General features: G+C 45.5%; 2 protein-coding genes across 2 annotated transcripts in view; one reads left to right on the top strand and one right to left on the bottom strand.

The window, feature by feature from the left end:
* On the bottom strand, positions 1 to 12,317 carry LOC149299815 (vezatin-like). The gene is made up of 12 exons (XM_089486113.1): positions 12,261 to 12,317; positions 11,962 to 12,135; positions 10,502 to 10,591; positions 8,488 to 8,663; positions 5,934 to 6,215; positions 5,399 to 5,536; positions 4,265 to 4,412; positions 3,409 to 3,740; positions 2,658 to 2,851; positions 2,264 to 2,364; positions 1,086 to 1,290; positions 1 to 530 (listed from the first exon to the last, which is right to left on the bottom strand). Exons 1-12 carry the CDS (start codon positions 12,315 to 12,317, stop codon positions 1 to 3), a joined length of 2,427 nt encoding a protein of 808 aa, XP_089342239.1.
* Positions 12,318 to 13,320: 1,003 nt separating this feature from the next.
* Positions 13,321 to 18,573, top strand: part of LOC149299814 (FYVE, RhoGEF and PH domain-containing protein 6-like) — a 64,507-nt gene continuing 59,254 nt past the window's right edge. Inside the window, exons 1-2 of the mRNA XM_089486112.1 lie at positions 13,321 to 14,138; positions 14,475 to 14,832. Of these exons, the coding sequence (XP_089342238.1) occupies positions 13,321 to 14,138; positions 14,475 to 14,832 (1,176 nt within the window). The remainder of the gene's footprint in view (positions 14,139 to 14,474; positions 14,833 to 18,573) is intronic.

The following is an 18,573-nucleotide window of genomic DNA, read 5'->3' as shown; positions in this document are numbered from 1 at the left end:
TTATCCCTCTTTCTCAGTGCACACGTCTTCATTCCCTTCATCTGCTACGTGATTATCGCAGCCGTTTTTATGATCCTCATCATCGTCCCACTCATCGCCAAATGTCTGTTCTTGAAAGAATGTGAAAGTGAGCGACCGCGCAGCTACTTGTGCTGCCAATCCGGAGGCAAAGTGTAGATCTGAGGACTGATGGATCCTGGCAAGCCTCTCCTGGATGGACGGAGGCAACACAGTCCGAGGTGCAGGGCATGGGGGTACTATTTTACCTTCATTACAAACTGGTCCACTTTCTCCGGATATATTACACGTTTGTGCGTCATCTTCAAAGTTATCTTTAATTGGAGGGTCTGAAGTTTCCAGAGTAGTATCTTCTTCTTCTTCATCATCATCATGGTGATATCCAGTCCCATTTACCTCCCTTGTAACATTCCCATGATAATCCGGTGTTATGCCATCACACAAATTTTCTGTATCTGTTGATAGTTCAGCAATATCTGTTGGCTCCTCAAGGAGCAAAGGTTTAATAACAGCTACGAAAAATAAACAGAAAGCAGAAATGTATCACAATCATTTAAAAAGGAAAAGGCTGTAATCAATAACGTAGGTTAGCACGGACAACGATTTGATTTGATTTTTTTTTTCCTTTAAACTACCTGGATGCTGTGGATATTTTCCATGATTTTCAGCCATTCTATTGTTTACTAGAATAAGTAACCATCACCAAAATGATGTGAGCTCCCCTGCCTTTGCTCTTGACTATCTTTGCCCTTCTCTTTTTTTATCCTTCTGTCACTTTCTTTGACTTTTCCTTCTCCCCCTGCACATAATGCCATCTGGAAGACTCTCAGTGCCCCAAGCGCACACGCGACACTATCTGATAGCACCTTTTCTCCCTGCACATCATCACCATATTCTTGTCAGCATTCTTAAAGCTCCATCCAGCATGACCAACAATTCTTATGGTGGCAATAATCATCTTCATATAGATATACAAACTTTAAATGTTCTCACTATAAGATTTTAAGGTTGAATAGGGATACAAATGGCATTGGTTTGGGTACAGTAGATAATGGCCCCATACTTACCATGTTCACTAAAGAGTAACTGCTTCCATTTTTGTCTTTCTGCCTCTGACGCCTTTAAACCCAGCACAGCCTTTAACTCCTGTAGTACCCTCTTCGACTCTTCCCTTTCACGCTTTTGTCTTTCCCGTTCCTCTGGAGAGAAAAAATACACATCCTCCCTACTAAACTCCGCTGTAGTTGTGTCTTCCACATAGGCCTCTAATTCCTAGAAAACAAGAACGGGCGTTTTATGGGCGTTTGAACTCTGCCCCCAATTTCAAGACACCTTTTACGGATACTGATTATTCACTTGAGATAGGTTGAGGCTTATAAAGAAGAGACAAGGGTAACATGCGACACCAAAACCTTTTTAACATGGTGATAAAAATGGTGTAAGCAAATTTCTACACCTTCACAAATAATTTGTTTTATTGCAGTATATAATAAATAATCCCATCGCTAAGTCTTGGAGAAAGAAGATTGTAGTTAAAGATAAATTATTTAAGTAAATTAGAATTATGGTCAGCTACAGTTTAATGTTGATAACAGTAAAATAATGCACTAAGGATGTAAAAATCCCAAGACAGAAAATGACAACAGAAGAGAGGCACTTGAGTGATCATTTCTGATGACTTCAAGGTAGGCAGACAATGCAATAAAGGAACCAGGGTGATGGGTTGTATAGTGAGAGGCATTAGTAGCAGGGAGAGGGTGGTGGTTCTGGCAATTTATAGATCTCTGGTCAGGCATCAGTTCTGGAGACCCATCTCCAGAAGGGTATTGACATACCGGAGCGTTCAGTGGAGGGCTACAAAAATGGTAAATAGTTTGCAGGATTCAAAAATTATCAGGAAAGATTAAGGCATCTCAATATGTATAGCTTGGAGGAAAGAAGAGAGAAGGGAAGGGAGATGTGAAACAAAAGGGATAAAGCAAAGAACAAGAGGCCATAGTCTGGAGAGTCAATGGCTAAGATGTAATGTAAGGAAGTTTTACTTTACATGGAGGATGATAGATAGATGCCACAGCCTCTCCTCAGAAGTGCTAGAGGCTAATATAGTGGGGGCAATTAAACATAAATGGGATAGACATAAAGCTGAAGAACTGATCAGGAAAATAGGAATACTACATGGGCCAAATGGTACTTATCTGCAAACACATCATACGTTTCTATGTGTCCGTCACATGGCTGCTCTTACCTGCTCCTCCGGAACTGGATCTTTGTCCTCTATACGCAGGGCTGGATGCACAATAGGCACAGCAGGGCAATGTGAATTCTCACAGAATGGGTTTGCCAAGTCTGAACAAATTGAGAACATGCATATATTTAGCACAGAAATAATAAACCTACGGTCTTAAAGGCAAAAGATACAATACCTGAGTTGCCATATTTTGATTCAAGGGCATTGCTGGCAGAATGTTTTGCAAAAGTGTTAATAACTTTAGTCTCGATTTGTCTGGCTATAAAGTTTTTGTTTGTAACCCCCACCCGGAAGCTTCCATCCTAGTTGGCCTAGACAGCCCTATTATAGACTATTTTAAATATTGAAAATATTGAATCTGCTGCAGTGGAGGGCATTAGTACCACCATACCTGTCTTAGTAGGGGGTCTGCGAGCCATCCTTTCCACTTGGCACAGGGCCTCTTCCCAGCAGGTGTTACTGGCCTGCACGTGAGGCTGGATCATCTTTAGCTTCTCCTCAAGGATGAAGGAGGCTTCAGCTGACATTGTTTGGGTATCCTTGCTGCAGGCAAGTTTTTCCAAGTCATCTTCAAGAATTATCACCCTGGATAAAAAAAAAAGGTTAACGGTAATTTATGAATTCACATCAGCCTACATTTAAAACATTACTGCTGCTCTATTCTAACTTGCATTTCTAAAGTACTAATTCTCCCTAAAACAATGAACCTTTTATGCCAACGCCTGGCAGCCCTTATAGTCTGAAAGAATTGTGGGCATAGATTTTTAGCAAGTCACATCTGCTGCTGTCTATCCAGCTAAACAAATTGCCCCATAACCAGCATCACCTGCCACAAATAAAGAAAACCCTTAGTAATAATAATAAAAAAAAAAGATACAGAATTTGGCAAAAACAAATAACGTTACCAGGTAGCTGAAATGCATTTCAATGCATGCTTCCAAAATATATCATTGCATCACAGAAGACATGTAAAATATTATTTTTACCCATAAAAATAATTCCATCTAAAACCTAATTTTGGTGTTTAGTAGCAACCCCTCTATTGCCAGATATCTCAAGCACGGTTCCATTGGGCCCATAATTCCACCTGAACGGAGGATACACAGTCTAGGGGCATGTAGTCCTTGCCTTTACAGACTCACTCGTTAAGCAGTGCCTTTAAGTGTAGTTGTAGGCTGCGTATCGCGCCGTGTAAGGTGTTCAGTTCCCCAGTCTCGCGCTTCCTCTTGGTGGTCCGCTCAGACCCCGACTGGTGTTGTGTTTCAAAGTAACGATAAAACTCATAGCTTCGCTTCAGTTCGGCCAAACACGCAGCTTGCGTGTGAGGCAGATCCTGAGCGACATCACACCAGACGTAGTGAGGAAGCAGTTCTGAAGTTAATGCAGAATCTTGAGAAGCATTCTCGGTAGACAGCAACAACGCTAGCCGACGAAAGAACTCGGAACTCTGTCCTATCCACAGCTGAAAGAGAACCTGCCAGTAACAAACCAAACAAAAAAAAACATATCACCTGGATTTCATGCTCAACTAAGACAGGATTTGGTTAAAAACAATGTTCTTCTAAGTTAAAGGAATATGTAAGTTCATATTTTAAGCTGTAAACATTACATATTTGTATTTATCGTTTCAGAGCCAAGGGTTTTTCATACCAGGAAAGGGCTGGCACCGTACAGCTTGACAAGACCAAGCTAGAAACGTAATGATAAAAAACATTTGGCTAGTGTCAGCAAAAGAAAACAACACAAAATCCGGTCCTGTCTGGTGCATCTTTGCTAAAACACAAAGCATAAAAGTAAGCAGAGTGTAAAAGCTGCCTAAAGCTCTTGTTATACTAGACGTCCTAGGGGCTGTATGTGAAACTGCCATTAAAACACACATAAAAACGTCTTAGGCACGACGTAGGTCATACTTTGCTGTGTCAAACTAATCTGGTCATGTTTCACATTTCAAAAGCACCATTTTCCACCATTTAGGTAGATGGACAGCACGTCCCTTACCTTCAAGGCAGGAAGGCTGAAGCCATCCTTTGAATTGTGGGCATCTTCCTCAGACACGTGATCCTCACTTAATCCCAGGCCTAAATCTTTCAATGGGACAACGCAGATGTAGTTGGTAACATTGTCTATCTCAGCATTCAAGGGATAAGTTAAGTAAAGGTTAAGGAAGATAAGCGATATGAATGCATTGATACCCATGGGCCATAAATGTGTTGGTTTGGGCTGTATGAGACAGAGTGTCCCTATAAGGTTTGTCTTGGCAGCAAAAAATATTTCTTATACGATGTTGGTGCGTTGACTTCTCTGATGGCAGGGCTTTAAAAAAATGTGATTTAGCTGGACCAATAAAATTGTATCTTCAAAACAATCGTGTCAATCAAAAAACAGATGTAAATAATAGTATGAGCACCGTGGTGTCGCTAAATGCATTGCACATTTTTAGCCGTCAGCTAAGTACCTTAAATCCCTTTCCTAATTTCCTGTTGCCTCGGAGAGCTGCACCTGAGCCCACGTATGTTTGCATGTTTAGTGCGGGGAATTAAGGAGTGCTTAACCCTGCCAGCTGGGGGACAGCATTTACACGAAAATAATTCAGAAAACACCTGACAGCTGGAAGGATCGACGGAAGTTAAACTCCAAACACACAGCCATTTCCAGAGAGGGGGGCGAGAGTAGTATAGGGCTCACCGAGGGCCACAGGAAACAAAGAAGCTGCTGCCCGACCCCAGCATCAGCCTGAAAATATATTGTATGGCGTGGTCTAACAGGACTACAAAAACATATTAATATATAAGTAACATCTCCAGTGCAGACCACCTTCGAATGAACAAGTTTTTTTGGTAAAGTCTTAAGCAGCTTCTGCGTGTCTTTATATGTATGTTTGGTTGTTCTTTCGGTGTCCTCCTCCTATTCTCTCTTACACACTAAAACGCTTTATTTTTACACACTATCCTTATTTAAATCCTATTTCCTTAATTTTTAGTAAGCTACACAAGACCCTGAGGTTCTAACGCTTGCATCCAAGGGCTGCGGTGAGTTTCCAGTTTTATGTACTCTGTGACCACGGTACTTTTCATACAAACAGCACAGCTTCATTATGAATCCATCCTTAATTAAGAACAGCGGTAAGGATATTGCTTGAGCATGTACAGCGTGGCGAGGCGCGAGACTCTGAAGTTTGTTCTGACGGCCTTGTAGACGGCTTTCCGCAGACCGATGAGATGCTGATTGGCATTGAGTCCGGTTTTATCATACGTGCAAGCGGCACTGACCCTGTCAAGCAAACTTGAAAAGTAAAATGTGATACATCTGTACAGATGTCCCAGACTATGCATTAACAAGCAAAAATACACAATGCGTTAACAGTATATCAATATCGGATACTTAAACGTTTAAGTTTTTGGGGGCATAGAGTACAGTTTAGAGAGTGCGCTTCTCGTCAGTTAGTACACGAGAACAAAGCTGAACAGGGCTTTGAATGTTTGTAAAAATCTTAAAGTTTCAAATAAGGAAATCTGGTGCATTCAGGGATGATTACTGTATAAGACACCGCTAACCTAACAAGTATCAGCAAGTTTTTTGTTTTAACAATGGATTCATTTTTTCCCTGTCAATGGCCAAAAATGTTCTGTTTGGGAAATATATAATCAAGAGAAACGGAAAAACTTACAGGGTAAATCCTCGAGATATGACTTCAGTCTCCTGAATGAGACGCAGAGCTTTTCTCACAAGGTTGGTGAAGGCTCGGCTATTCACTACGGTCGCTTCTAATTGGCCAAGGCATTTTTTCAGCGTGACCTGAAGTCTGGCCGTGCGCCACACTTTCAGAGCCCGATGGACGGCAAATACGGCAAACAGAAGGAAGCTAGGGCCCCAGGCGAGCGAGGAAGAAATGTCCCAGGATTGGAGAGCAGCCAAAACACTGAGGAAGGCAATCAAAATGGACAGGTCCCTGTACAAAGAAATGGAGGGGGACAAACCAGTGAACTCCAGGACAAGGGAGATATCTCCAGTGTCGATTCTTCTAGTAACCAACCTGTTATCTACCACAAGGTCATAGCAATACTGCCCTTCTAGTCAACTCGTTTATACCAAAAATAGGGCTGCAACAACAAATCGATAAAATCGATAATAATCGATTATGAAAATCGTTGTCAACGATTTTCATAATCGATTAGTTGAATCGATTTTTATCTTTTTATAAAATTATGTTTTTCAGAGCAAACGCTCTGAAAAACTCCCGTCCTTCTATAATCCGATCTCAAATAGAGATCGGATTATAACTGTAGAATCCAGACCCCCCGCAAAACTGCAGGAGACCTGGATCCTCTCTGCCACCCGGTGAGGGTCTGTGCAAAACGCGCAGACATCCTCCGCTTCTCCCCTCCACTTCCGCCGGGGCTTCTATTACTGAACCCGGCGTCACGTGACCTTCCGGTGCGGCTTCCATCATGGAAGCCCCAACGGAAGCGGAGGGGAGAAGCGGCTGCCTGCGCGCATCACACAGACCCCTACCGGCTGCCGGAGAGGATCCAGGTCCCGCTGCAGCGCCTGCTGGGGATTTGGATTTTAGTGTGCGATGTGCGCAACCTCGCTACTTCATCTCGCTGCCACTTCCACCTGCCCCACCAGGGGTTAATATATCAACAGAAGAAAAACAGGACAAGTAAGCAGCACTGGGTAAGTATCTTTATTTTTATGCTCATTTGCCCTGTGTTTCTTCTGTTGATATATTAACCCCTGGTGGGGCAGGTAGAATTTTTGCGGGATCTATTAATTATGTGCATTTGTGGTTTTTTTTTATGTCTATAATATTTGATTTATTGTCCATATATTTATGTATATTTATATTGTATTGTGTATTTTTTTTGTGTATATTTAATAAATATAAATATAAAAAAACTATTTTAGTGATGTCAGTTTTTCTTATATCGGGGGGGCATAAGACATATCAGGGGGCACAGTGGCATAAAGGGGCTATAAGGCATATCAGGGGGGACAGTGGCATAAAGGGGCTATAAGGTGTATCAGGGGGGACAGTGGCATAAAGGCGCTATAAGGCATATCAGGGGGCACAGTGGCATCTCAGTGGCATATAGGGGTAAAAGGCATATCGGGGCATGGTGGCATATAGGGGGCTATAAGGCATATCAGGAGGGCACAGTGGCATATCGGGGCACTGTGGCATATATGGGGCTATAAGGCATATCAGGGGGCACAGTGGCATATTAGGGGACAAAGTGGCATATCAGTGGCATATAGGGGGCTATAAGGCATATCAGGAGGGGTATAATGCATATCAGGGGACAGAGTGGCATATAGGAGGTATCCCTTATACCTCCTATATGCCACTCTGTCCCCTGATATGCCTTATACCCCTCCTGATATGCCTTATACCCCTCCTGATATGCATTTCTGGGACAGAGAGGCAAGCTGGGGGTGAGATGTGCATAACTGGGCAAAAATAGTTTACATGAATATTTACTAGTAAAGCTTTTTTTTGGTATTTTTTGAGTTCTTGTTGGAATATAGCTTTATTATGTTAGTAAAATAAGAAGGCGAATCGTGAAATGCCATTGTAAATTATACGATTAATCGAAAAAATAATCGACCAACTAATCGATTATGAAAATAATCGTTAGTTGCAGCCCTAACCAAAAACATTACTGGGTGCCAATGTATCTTCTAGTGAGGATGGTCCTTTTGCAAGCTGGTGCTGCCTAATAATTTTGGGCCCAAGTGTAATCCAATAATAATAAAAAAAAATTGAACTCAGGACCAAAGACTTATTTCATTGTAATAACAGCAGTGCAAAACCCTGCAAAGACAAAAAGTGCCAAAGACTACTAGCTGTTGCTTCCGAAACAGGGGAAACATACTGTTTGGGAATAGATGTAGGAAATAGAAATCACTGCCAAGAGTGGGTGTTCTCTGTACAAACAAGGTTGATTCAACTGTTTCAGAGGGATCTGCAATGTCTACAGCCTGTTTCAGGGGCTGATGACAAAATGCGGGTTTACGTATTCAGCGGAATTCCATTCGTAAAGTACCAAAAGCAGAGCAATCACCATGGCAATCACTCATTTCTCCAATTTTACCACTTAGCACCAGCGCTACTTTTTTCCTACATAAATCTGTGTGTTGGTGTTCTCAGCTAACACTCTCAGAGCATCTCATTCTCTGCACAGGGCGACGGATGAAATAGGCAGTTTGCAGTACTGTACCAAATATTAGGTGTTGCTATGGAACGTAGCGTAGGAAGGTGTCCATGTTGTTGCTTCTGCGTCTGGCCGGCAGACAGGATCCCCGGGTCAAGCAGCTCAATCAGCTCCACATCCTCCTGTATGAGGACTTCCTGGTGCAGGATTGTGCGCAGGCTATCCAGTCGGAATCCAATATCCTAACAGGGTGGAGAATACAAACAGATGGCTCTTAACCCCTTAGACTAAGAACATCAAAACGCTGATGCACTGTAACAGTTATCCTGCCATTTTATCATCTCCTTCCCAAAAAACCTATTGTGGTAGGGTCATCGTGATTCTTGTACGAGGTGCATAAGAAACGATAAATTCAATCATTTTATGTACAGAACAGTTGACTTTCAATTATACATAGAAAAAGTGTGCTGCAAGTTTGAAGCAGGGCCTGCTTTCAATTGTGAAGGAAGCTGAGCATATGTTTTGCATATGTGGTCTGCATTATATTTTAACCCCTTAAGGACAATGGGCTGTCCCTAAACCCATTGAAAACAATGCATTCTGAGCCCGTACATGTACGGGCTTTGTCATTAAGGGGGTAAACTTTTTTCAGATATGTATTTTTTATCTATTCATGTAATGCTATTGATGTAAATCCTGGAGTTAAACAAGGGATATAGCCATCCAGACCCAGGTGTTGAAGGAGTTGAAGAAGTGTTCTGTACAACGGCACAGGGATGTGGATGTAACCGCAAAGGACATCACTGCAATCCCCGTAGAGGCCGTCTTGGAAGCAAACATTAACTACGTTGCTTTGGATGGTCACAAGAAAGTAGTGTATACGTCTTATGTGAAGATCCATCTAGGCAACGTGCCAAGAAGCAGAAGCAGAAGCTACTATCTAAACAATGATGGGAATGTGTCTTAAAAAGGCAAGGAGAAGTGAACGGGTAAGAATAAATATCTTGCAAATTTTGGCCGTGTTCTAGATGTTTGTATCAGAATTACGGTATTAAATCAGATGTCATGTTCCTCTTTTGCTTCTACCAGTGCGGTGGAGCTTCTCTGAGAGGAGTGCCATGGGCAAGAAGCACAGCGCTGACAGCAGGCAGGGGAGGGAGAATCAAACTATCATTTAATAACATCTGTTACGATGCATGTCTCGGCACGCAAAACACTCTCCCCTGTATAATTTATGTTTCCTTTCAAAAACAGGCTGTTAAAATGGAGCGGATCACAGCGTAAAGTACAGGGTTATACTGAGCTGTGTAGCTGCCTGTCATTTTTAGTTCTAAAAGCTCACATATAGACTACAGTACAATTTTAGTGGGTTTGTTCCACTGGTATTGAAAAGGCTCATGATCAATTTTGAATTCATACAAATTATTTTTTGTCTGCAAACAAATCTATACATACATACAAACACATACATGATCATCCCTGTCTGTGGTCAGAACAGAGTATAGGTGGGCTTCAGCTAGGAGACTTTAAGAGGAGCCAAGAACGCAGACACATTTACTTACAGATATTAAAATGTTATCACAGGCCAAGAGGCTTTCGCAGCCCAGGAATGTACAGTTACAGCAACAGTAGCCTCAGTCATACGTATCCAACAAACCCAAAAGCACACCATCAGATCTAAGAAGGAGAGTAACAGCCAAAATCCTCCCATAAAAGTCCAGCCATGCTACAGCCAGGGCGATGCCTGGCCAGTGGCTGTTGTGAATGAAGGCATTCATACAACTAAACAGTGCTCCAGACTTACTATTAAACCTGCTGCACTCTTCTGGTGATGGGCTGGAGATCAGAGAAGAGGAAAGATCAAAGGCCAGTTTCCCTTTCAGCCTGAGACACGAAAACCCTTCATCTGAAGTGCCCACTGAGCGATTACAGCCAGGCAAAGGCCGACAGAAGCAGATGAATGAACACTAATCAGCACACGCGCAGCTATGGAACTGTCGTCCAAACCATAATCAGTCCAAGAATTACCAGGACAATCTGTGATCTAAACAACTTTTGAAATTTGATATTCAAAACCTACCAACATGTGAACTCTTGCATCTTTTTTCGTTTCCAAATTAAGCGGGTTCCAACTTTGAATTATTTCAGCTGTTCTTGAAAATAGGCTCTTCTAGGATTTAAAGAAAATTGGTTTATTTTTCAGCCAGGAACAGACATAGTTCATGTCACCTACATTACACTCAGACAGTAAGGGTTGGTGGGGACCATCCACTGTCATAGTGGAACAAATAACAGGTATTTTTCCATGTATACAGCATGAACCCGTTCTGCTTTAGGTTACATACTAGATGCAAAATGTTTCTCTTTCTCAAACTATAGTTTTAGGGTGCCAGAGCTTTTGAAAAGAGTAGAGCTCTGGAGCAGAAGCTTCTCCCAAAGGTAAGTGCATATTTTTCATACAGATTCAAGAATGCATATTAAAGTACATACATAGCATAAATGTGCATTCATGAAGTAAACAGATCCTTTAAATAAACAATATAATACTAAATACTGATATTTTAATTATAAGCACTCCAATATGAAATACCCAAAGCAGGAGGTAGGTTTATTCTGAAACAAGAAGGATACAGATAAACTGACCGACCCAAACACCGGGGCTTGCAACCACAGGAATTTGGTTAAACGGTTAAATTATTCCTACTTCTTGTTGTTGCCCACCCAAAAACGCTTCTTGCGTGGTAAAGGGGAAAAAACTCCTTGAGCATAAAATATAGCGATGTACGCGGTGATCCAGGTTAGGATTGGGAAAAAACGTGTTGTATCATTTTGCTCCAATAAACCTTACTTGCACATGTGCAGGCCGCCATTGTCGTCAGTCATTTGATATTTTCAATTATTGCTCAACACTGAGCTAATCTCTTATGTAAATGCTAATGACGTTTTTCCCTCCGTAAATGTATTAGTCTGGCTGGGAAATTAAGAGTGAGCCACTCTATGATGTATTTACCACAGGCAGTATTATAAGGAGTCGGGGTGATTGTCTAGTAGATTGGGCTAAGACAACAGAGTTAGAACACATAGAAATGGCTAATGTGCAGCTGGCTGAGAACACTATGTAAAAACTAGAACCGTTTTAAGAAATAAAACAACCATATTTTTGTAAACCTACCTTTATCCGATACTGGTAGTTTCCCTTGAAGAATTGTCAGTAGAAATGTATAGGTTCAGTTGGGATGTTCAGGATACGTCCAGTAAGTTGACCATTTCAGTACTGTAATGTACTGCTTCAGGTAATATTTATTTAATCTAATATCCTAATATTATTATTATTATTATTATTATTATCCTTTATTTATATAGCGCCAACAGTTTACGCAGCGCTTAATACAATACATAAATTCAAGGGATATGACAAGACAAGAATTGACAGACTAAGACAAACCGATACATTTGGTGGAGAGAGCCCTGCTCGCAAGCTTACAATCTAGAGATTCTCTAGGTTAAAACACCATGCGCTACGTATGATGTCATACACACCTTTGCTGCGTTGTGAGCATTGTGTTCTTGAAATCCATTCCCTGCCAGACAGCCGTCCTCTTCCGGTGACAAGACTGGACATACTTCAAAATCTGTGTGCCCCAAATCCTGCAGGTACTGGTAGAGGGGAGAGTTCTGGAATACACAAAAACGCAAGGAAACATGCAATTGCTTCTGTTACACGTGTTTGCCAATTGTACTCGCTCAGTAATTTGAGTGGAGGGTATGCAGCATTTACATTTGTGATGCTAGGCAGGAGGCTGGGTCCCATGTGGCCCTTTTATGACTAGCAGCCATACGTGTAACTCAGACACAATATTACTTTTAAAGGGCATAGAAAGGAAATTTGCATGCATGCGCTACTATCCAAACTTATTGCATCGAGAAGCAAAGCAACTTGCCTAAAGTATTGCTGTGTGATAATCGATCTCCATAATCCTGCCTACTTATCCACATTTATTTTTAATTTCTCTTAAATTCTTTCTCCTGTGTCCTCTTCAAAAAGTCAAACTAACCAGAAAACCCATCTGAGAATACGCGTGCATTTATAGGTTATTCCCCAACCACATTTTTATATACTGTACATATATATATTGTGGGTGCCTAGTCGCTGTCAGCCTTCCTTGTGGAGGACTTCTCTATAGTGCCTGCATGGTACTTGTGACGGCCCCGGGTTAATCGGTACCGTCTGTAATAATTATTGTTTGTGATACCTGCATTTCCCAGTATATGTTGTGATTATGGTGTGTTCTTGTTCCCCTTGTTTGCTACCCTGTCCAGGTGCCACATGTCCTGCCCCTCCCTCCTTACACAGACTACAGTAGAGACCCCCTACTGGGCTGAGGGCTAATGCTCAGTCATATGCAAAGGAGGGCAGGATGTAATTCCCTTGTGTCTATTGGACGCAATTCCCTTGTGTCTATTGGACGCAATTCCCTTGTGTCTATTGGACGCAATTCCCTTGTGTGTCTATTGGACGTAACTCAATCCCTTGTACTGTTTAAATGCCCCTGTGTTCCCAAATAAAGGGAGTTCCTGTTTTACCTCACTACGAGTCCTGTCTTGTTATTGAGGTAAGCCTCGGTGCTGCCCTTGTTAGGGCGGTAGGGTGCTGTATTGCTATACTTCGGTATACTACAGTACGGCCGAGGTTCCTGAAGAGCTGTGTTCTCTGCTATGATCGCGTATTGTCCTTTTCAGGACGATAGCCACCCTGTGTAGCTCAGTTTCGGCTAGCCACAGACAGCAAAGGGGTTAGTCTCTGGTGCCCCGGTGGCCATGGGGCGAAGGAAGCAACGTTCGGCGGGCGTACCCAGTCGGGGTACAGGTCGGTCCCGTCACATTGGTGGCAGCAGTGGGATGCTTCCTCAGTACAGAGACAGCCCAACCACTACTGGGACTAACAGGCTTGCTGACCACGGAGGTACAGCCACATCGGCGGCAGCTATGGCAGAAGAACTGAGCCGGTGTCGGGAACAGGCAACGAAGAAGTTCCGCAACAGATTACAGAGGAGGATGGCATTCTACGGAGCCACTCCATCTGCAGAAACAGTCTGTAGGACGGTAATGGAAATGGATCGGCAGTTCAAGGTGGACCTGGATCTACAGAGGAATGCGTCACGAGGAGCTGATGAGTATAAGTGGGAAGCTCCGTTATGGGACTTTGAGACTCGAGTTAAGGTCGCCCTGACGATACAGGGAGGGCCGATTCCAGAGGAAGTACGGCTGGAATGGAGAGCCCTGATTCAGCTAGAGCTGTGGGAAGATGCCATGGAAAACTGGTACAACTGCAGAAGCGAGAACCTGCCTAACCCAGAACAACGCTTCGGGGAGCTGTTTAAGCTGCGGCGTCGCCGGATGAGATGGCAGCCCACCGAGGAGGAAGTAGCCACACTGGAGAAGTTGGTGGCGAAGGAGCTCGAGCTCGGGGACCTATACCGAGCATTATATTGGGCTGCAGCCCAGCAGGAGCGGGGGTCCGGAAATCACTATTCTCCGGAAGGTGAGGACCTCTATGTCCCTGGCTTAGATTGGGAAGCTTTTGAAGCAGAAGACGACTTTGGTAGTTCGGAGAGCTATAGGTTCTGGGACCTGTACAAGGACCGCGAGGAAATGCTGCCGCTTTCCCAAGAACTGACCCTGGCAGCTGACTTAGAAGGGCTAGTCTACAGGGAATGGTGCCTGGAGATGGAATACTTAGGGCTGCTGGAAGGCGGCCTTTCCATGACACGGGAGTCGACAGATCCTGCAGTTCCAGCTGAAGCACTGACAACAGGGCAGAGGGACGCTGTTCTCTGCCCAGCACCATGCGCCCCTCCTACTCCGGCTGAAATGCTGGCAGCGGGGCAGAGTGCCGCTGGCCTCTGCCTGCCCCACGGTGAAGGGTCCCCGTCTGCTAGCAGGGACCCACCAGGGCAGAGCAACGCGATCCTCTGCCCAGCACCGCAAAATGCCAGACCGGCAGAAGAGCCGGCCACAGGGCAGAGTGCTTTTGGCCTCTGCTCATCCCCCAGCACGGTGTCCCGGCCGGCTAACGAGGACCAACCAGCAGAAGCGCTGGCACCTGTAGAGAGCATCGCTGACATCTGTCCTGCATCAGCAATCCTCGCTCAGGCTGAAGCACCGGCAATAGGGCAGAATGCTGCTGGTGTCTACCTGTCCCACAGCGAAGGGTCCCCACCTGCTAGCAGGGACCCACCATCGGAAGAGCTGGCGACAGGGCAGAGTGACGCTGTCCGCTGCCCAGCACTGTTCCCCACACCAGCAGAAGCGCTGGCAACTGGGCAGAAAGTTGCTGACCTCTGCCCTGCCCCGCCTACATCCCCATCATCTGGATTTCCCCAACAGCCGTCACCAATCATGGGAGGAAGGGCAACTGGCGTTCCTCCCCAGCGGCTGACAGATATCCAGGGAGATGCGGCAGCCGGCCCATCTTCCCAGCGGCAGAAGGAGCACCAGGGAGGGGGTGCAGGTGGCATCCCTCCCCAGCGGCTGAGTGAGAACCCGGGAGATGGCACAGCTGGTCAGTCTCCCCAGCGGCAGCTCACAGACCCGGGAGCGGAGGAACCGGTCCTCGCTCCCCAGCGGCTGATCCCAATGATTGGAGCTGAGGGTATTGTCCCTCCTCCCCAGCGGCTGGCAGATATCCCGGGAGATGCGGCAGCCGGCCCATCTCCCCAGCGGCAGAAGGAGCACCACGGAGGGGGTGCAGGCGGCATTCCTCCCCAGCGGCTGAGTGAGGACCCGGGAGATGGCGCAGCTGGTCAGTCTCCCCAGCAGCAGCTCACAGACCCGGGAGCGGAGGAACCAGTCCTCGCTCCCCAGCGGCTGATCCCAATGATTGGAGCTGAGGGTATTGTCCCTCCTCCCCAGCGGCTGGCAGATATCCCGGGAGATGCGGCAGCCGGCCCATCTCCCCAGCGGCAGAAGGAGCACCAGGGAGGGGGTGCAGGCGGCATTCTTCCCCAGCGGCTGAGTGAGGACCCGGGAGATGGCGCAGCTGGTCAGTCTCCCCAGCAGCAGCTCACAGACCCGGGAGCGGAGGAACCGGTCCTCGCTCCCCAGCGGCTGATCCCAATGATGGGAGCTGAAGGTATCGTCCCTCCTCCCCAGCGGCTGGCAGATATCCCGGGAGATGCGGCAGCCGGCCCATCTCCCCAGCGGCAGAAGGAGAGCCAGGGAGGGGGTGCAGGCGGCATTCCTCCCCAGCGGCTGAGTGAGGACCCAGGAGATGGCGCAGCTGGTCAGTCTCCCCAGCGGCAGCCCACTATCCCGGGAGCAGAGGAACCTGCCCTCCCTCCTCAGCAGCAGATGATAGCAAGGGACACCGTTCCCTCCCCCCAGCTGCAGGCCGGACCCGAAGATCCCTTAGCCCCAGCAGAAGCGCTGGCAACAGGGCAGAGCACCTCTGGCCTCTGCACAGCACCTACAACAGGGATCCAGGGAGATAAGGCAGTCGGCTCATCTCCCCAGCGGCAGAGGGAGCAACAGGGAGGGGGTGCAGGCGGCATCCCTCCCCAGAGGCTGGGTACCCTCCAGGGAGAAGGGGCAGTCGGCACTTCTCTCCAGCGAATGGTATACGCACCGGGAAAGGCAGACGTTGGCCGGGTAAGCGCTACCTTTGTAGGAGCAATCGAGCTAGGGGACTGTCACAGAGGCCTCCATGCCATGGGTTTCTGGAGGGGCCTGAGTGCCAGCCTTCTCCCTACAGACTATGGGCCCGGGTGCAGAGCGCCACACTCCAAAGACTGGGGAGCAGAGACAACCTAATGCCCACCTATCTTTCCCGGACAGCCCCAAGCCGACCCGTTAGGGGTCTAGCCGGGTCTGCCGGACTATGGGGGGGGAGATGTGACGGCCCCGGGTTAATCGGTACCGTCTGTAATAATTATTGTTTGTGATACCTGCATTTCCCAGTATATGTTGTGATTATGGTGTGTGCTTTTGTTCCCCTTGTTTGCTACCCTGTCCAGGTGCCACATGTCCTGCCCCTCCCTCCTTACACAGACTACAGTAGAGACCCCCTACTGGGCTGAGGGCTAATGCTCAGTCATATGCAAAGGAGGGCAGGATGTAATTCCCTTGTGTCTATTGGACGCAATTCCCTTGTGTCTATTGGACGCAATTCCCTTGTGTGTCTATTGGACGTAACTCAATCCCTTGTACTGTTTAAATGCCCCTGTGTTCCCAAATAAAGGGAGTTCCTGTTTTACCTCACTAAGAGTCCTGTCTTGTTATTGAGGTAAGCCTCGGTGCTGCCCTTATTAGGGCGGTAGGGTGCTGTATTGCTATACTTCGGTATACTACAGTACGGCCGAGGTTCCTGAAGAGCTGTGTTCTCTGCTATGATCGCGTATTGTCCTTTTCAGGACGATAGCCACCCTGTGTAGCTCAGTTTTGGCTAGCCACAGACAGCGAAGGGGTTAGTCTCTGGTGCCCCGGTGGCCATGGGGCGAAGGAAGCAACGTTCGGCGGGCGTACCCAGTCGGGGTACAGGTCGGTCCCGTCACAGTACTTAAAGGATGAACTCTACAATATCACATGGCCACATTTCTCCTACACAATCCAGCCGGCTCCTTCCTCTTTGCTTAGTTGTTATACTTCACATTTCTCATTACTTATTACTTTGTACTGACTCAACTAGAAAATTCAAGCTAGCTTGTTTTACCATTCTGCAGTTGCTGCCAGCCCTGAATTATTGTCTGACTTCGCTTACTGGTTTGTCCATTGGTACTGGGTCTTAGCCAGTATCCTGCATATTGGTCTCCCACAACCCTCACACTGAAACAGCATCCAGTTACAATATGTAATTGTTGGCTTTCTATGTCTGTCGAAGTAAATAAACATTCAAAGAAACAAGGGGACCGGCTTCAGATCTCCTGGAGTTTACTGTGAACAATAATGTTGCCAAAAGCAATCAAGTTGTATTAATTCATCCTCTCCATGGGTCAGCACAGCATCCAGCAAGGATGAGTTACAAAGGACCAGATATCACATGCTGAAACACCAGCAGTAATCACTGCAAGGACCTATGTCCACAAATCACACTGGCATCAAAGTCAGACCCTGTAATCTCTCAGACTGTAACGAACAGACATATGTTAAGTTACGGGATGGGTCTCTAGCAGAAAAGGTATAATTCTTTCCTGAAACATGTAGGTTCAGTCTAAAAAGAAGACCGTTACAAGTACATTACATATGAAGAGATGATTTAATAAAGGATGCTTTCAGATATATTGTTGTATTAGTAACATAGTTCATAAGGTTGAAAAAAGACCAAAGTCCATCAAGTTCAACCTATATACATATTGTGTCCCTACTGTGTTGATCCAGAGGAAGGCAAAAAAACCCTTATGAAGCAGATGCCAATTGCCCCATACCAGGGGGAAAATTCCTTCCCGAATCTGAATATGGCAATCAGAATAAATCCCTGGATCAACGTTCTGTCCCTATTAATCTAATATCCATAACTTGTAATATTATTGCTTTCAAGAAACACGTCCAGGCTCCTTTTGAACTCTTTTATTGAGTTTGCCATAACCACTTCCTCTGGCAGAGAGTTCCATAATCTCACCGCTCTTACTGTAAAGAACCCCCGTCTGTGCTGGTGTAGAAACCTTCTTTCCTCCAACCGTAGAGGATGTCCCCTTGTTATAGATACAGTCCTGGGTATAAATAGGTCCTGGGAGTGATCTCTGTACTGTCCCCTTATATATTTATACATAGTTATTAAATCCCCCCTAAACCGTCTTTTTTCCAAACTAAATAGCCCTAATTCTGATAATCTTTCTGGGTACTGTAGTCCTCCCATTCCCCTTATTACTCTGGTTGCCCGTCTTTGAACCCTCTCCAGCTCCACTATATCTTTCTTGTACACTGGTGCCCAGTACTGTACACAGTATTCCATGTGTGGTCTGACTAGTGACTTGTACAGTGGTAGAATTATTTCCTTGTCGTGGGCATCTATGCCCCTTTTGATGCACCCCATGATTTTATTTGCCTTAGCAGCAGCTGCCTGACACTGGTCGCTACAGGTAAATTTACTGTTAACTAAAACTCCTAAATCCTTTTCCATGTCAGTCGACCCCAGTGTTTTCCCATTTAATACATATT

The sequence above is a fragment of the Sceloporus occidentalis genome, unplaced genomic scaffold, assembly GCF_023333645.1.
Source record: "Sceloporus occidentalis isolate IW3139 unplaced genomic scaffold, rSceOcc1.0.p SCAF_28, whole genome shotgun sequence".
NCBI lineage: Eukaryota > Metazoa > Chordata > Lepidosauria > Squamata > Phrynosomatidae > Sceloporus > Sceloporus occidentalis.
The sequence above is the reverse complement of the archived record's forward strand: the minus strand, read 5'-3'. Positions and strand labels throughout refer to the sequence as shown.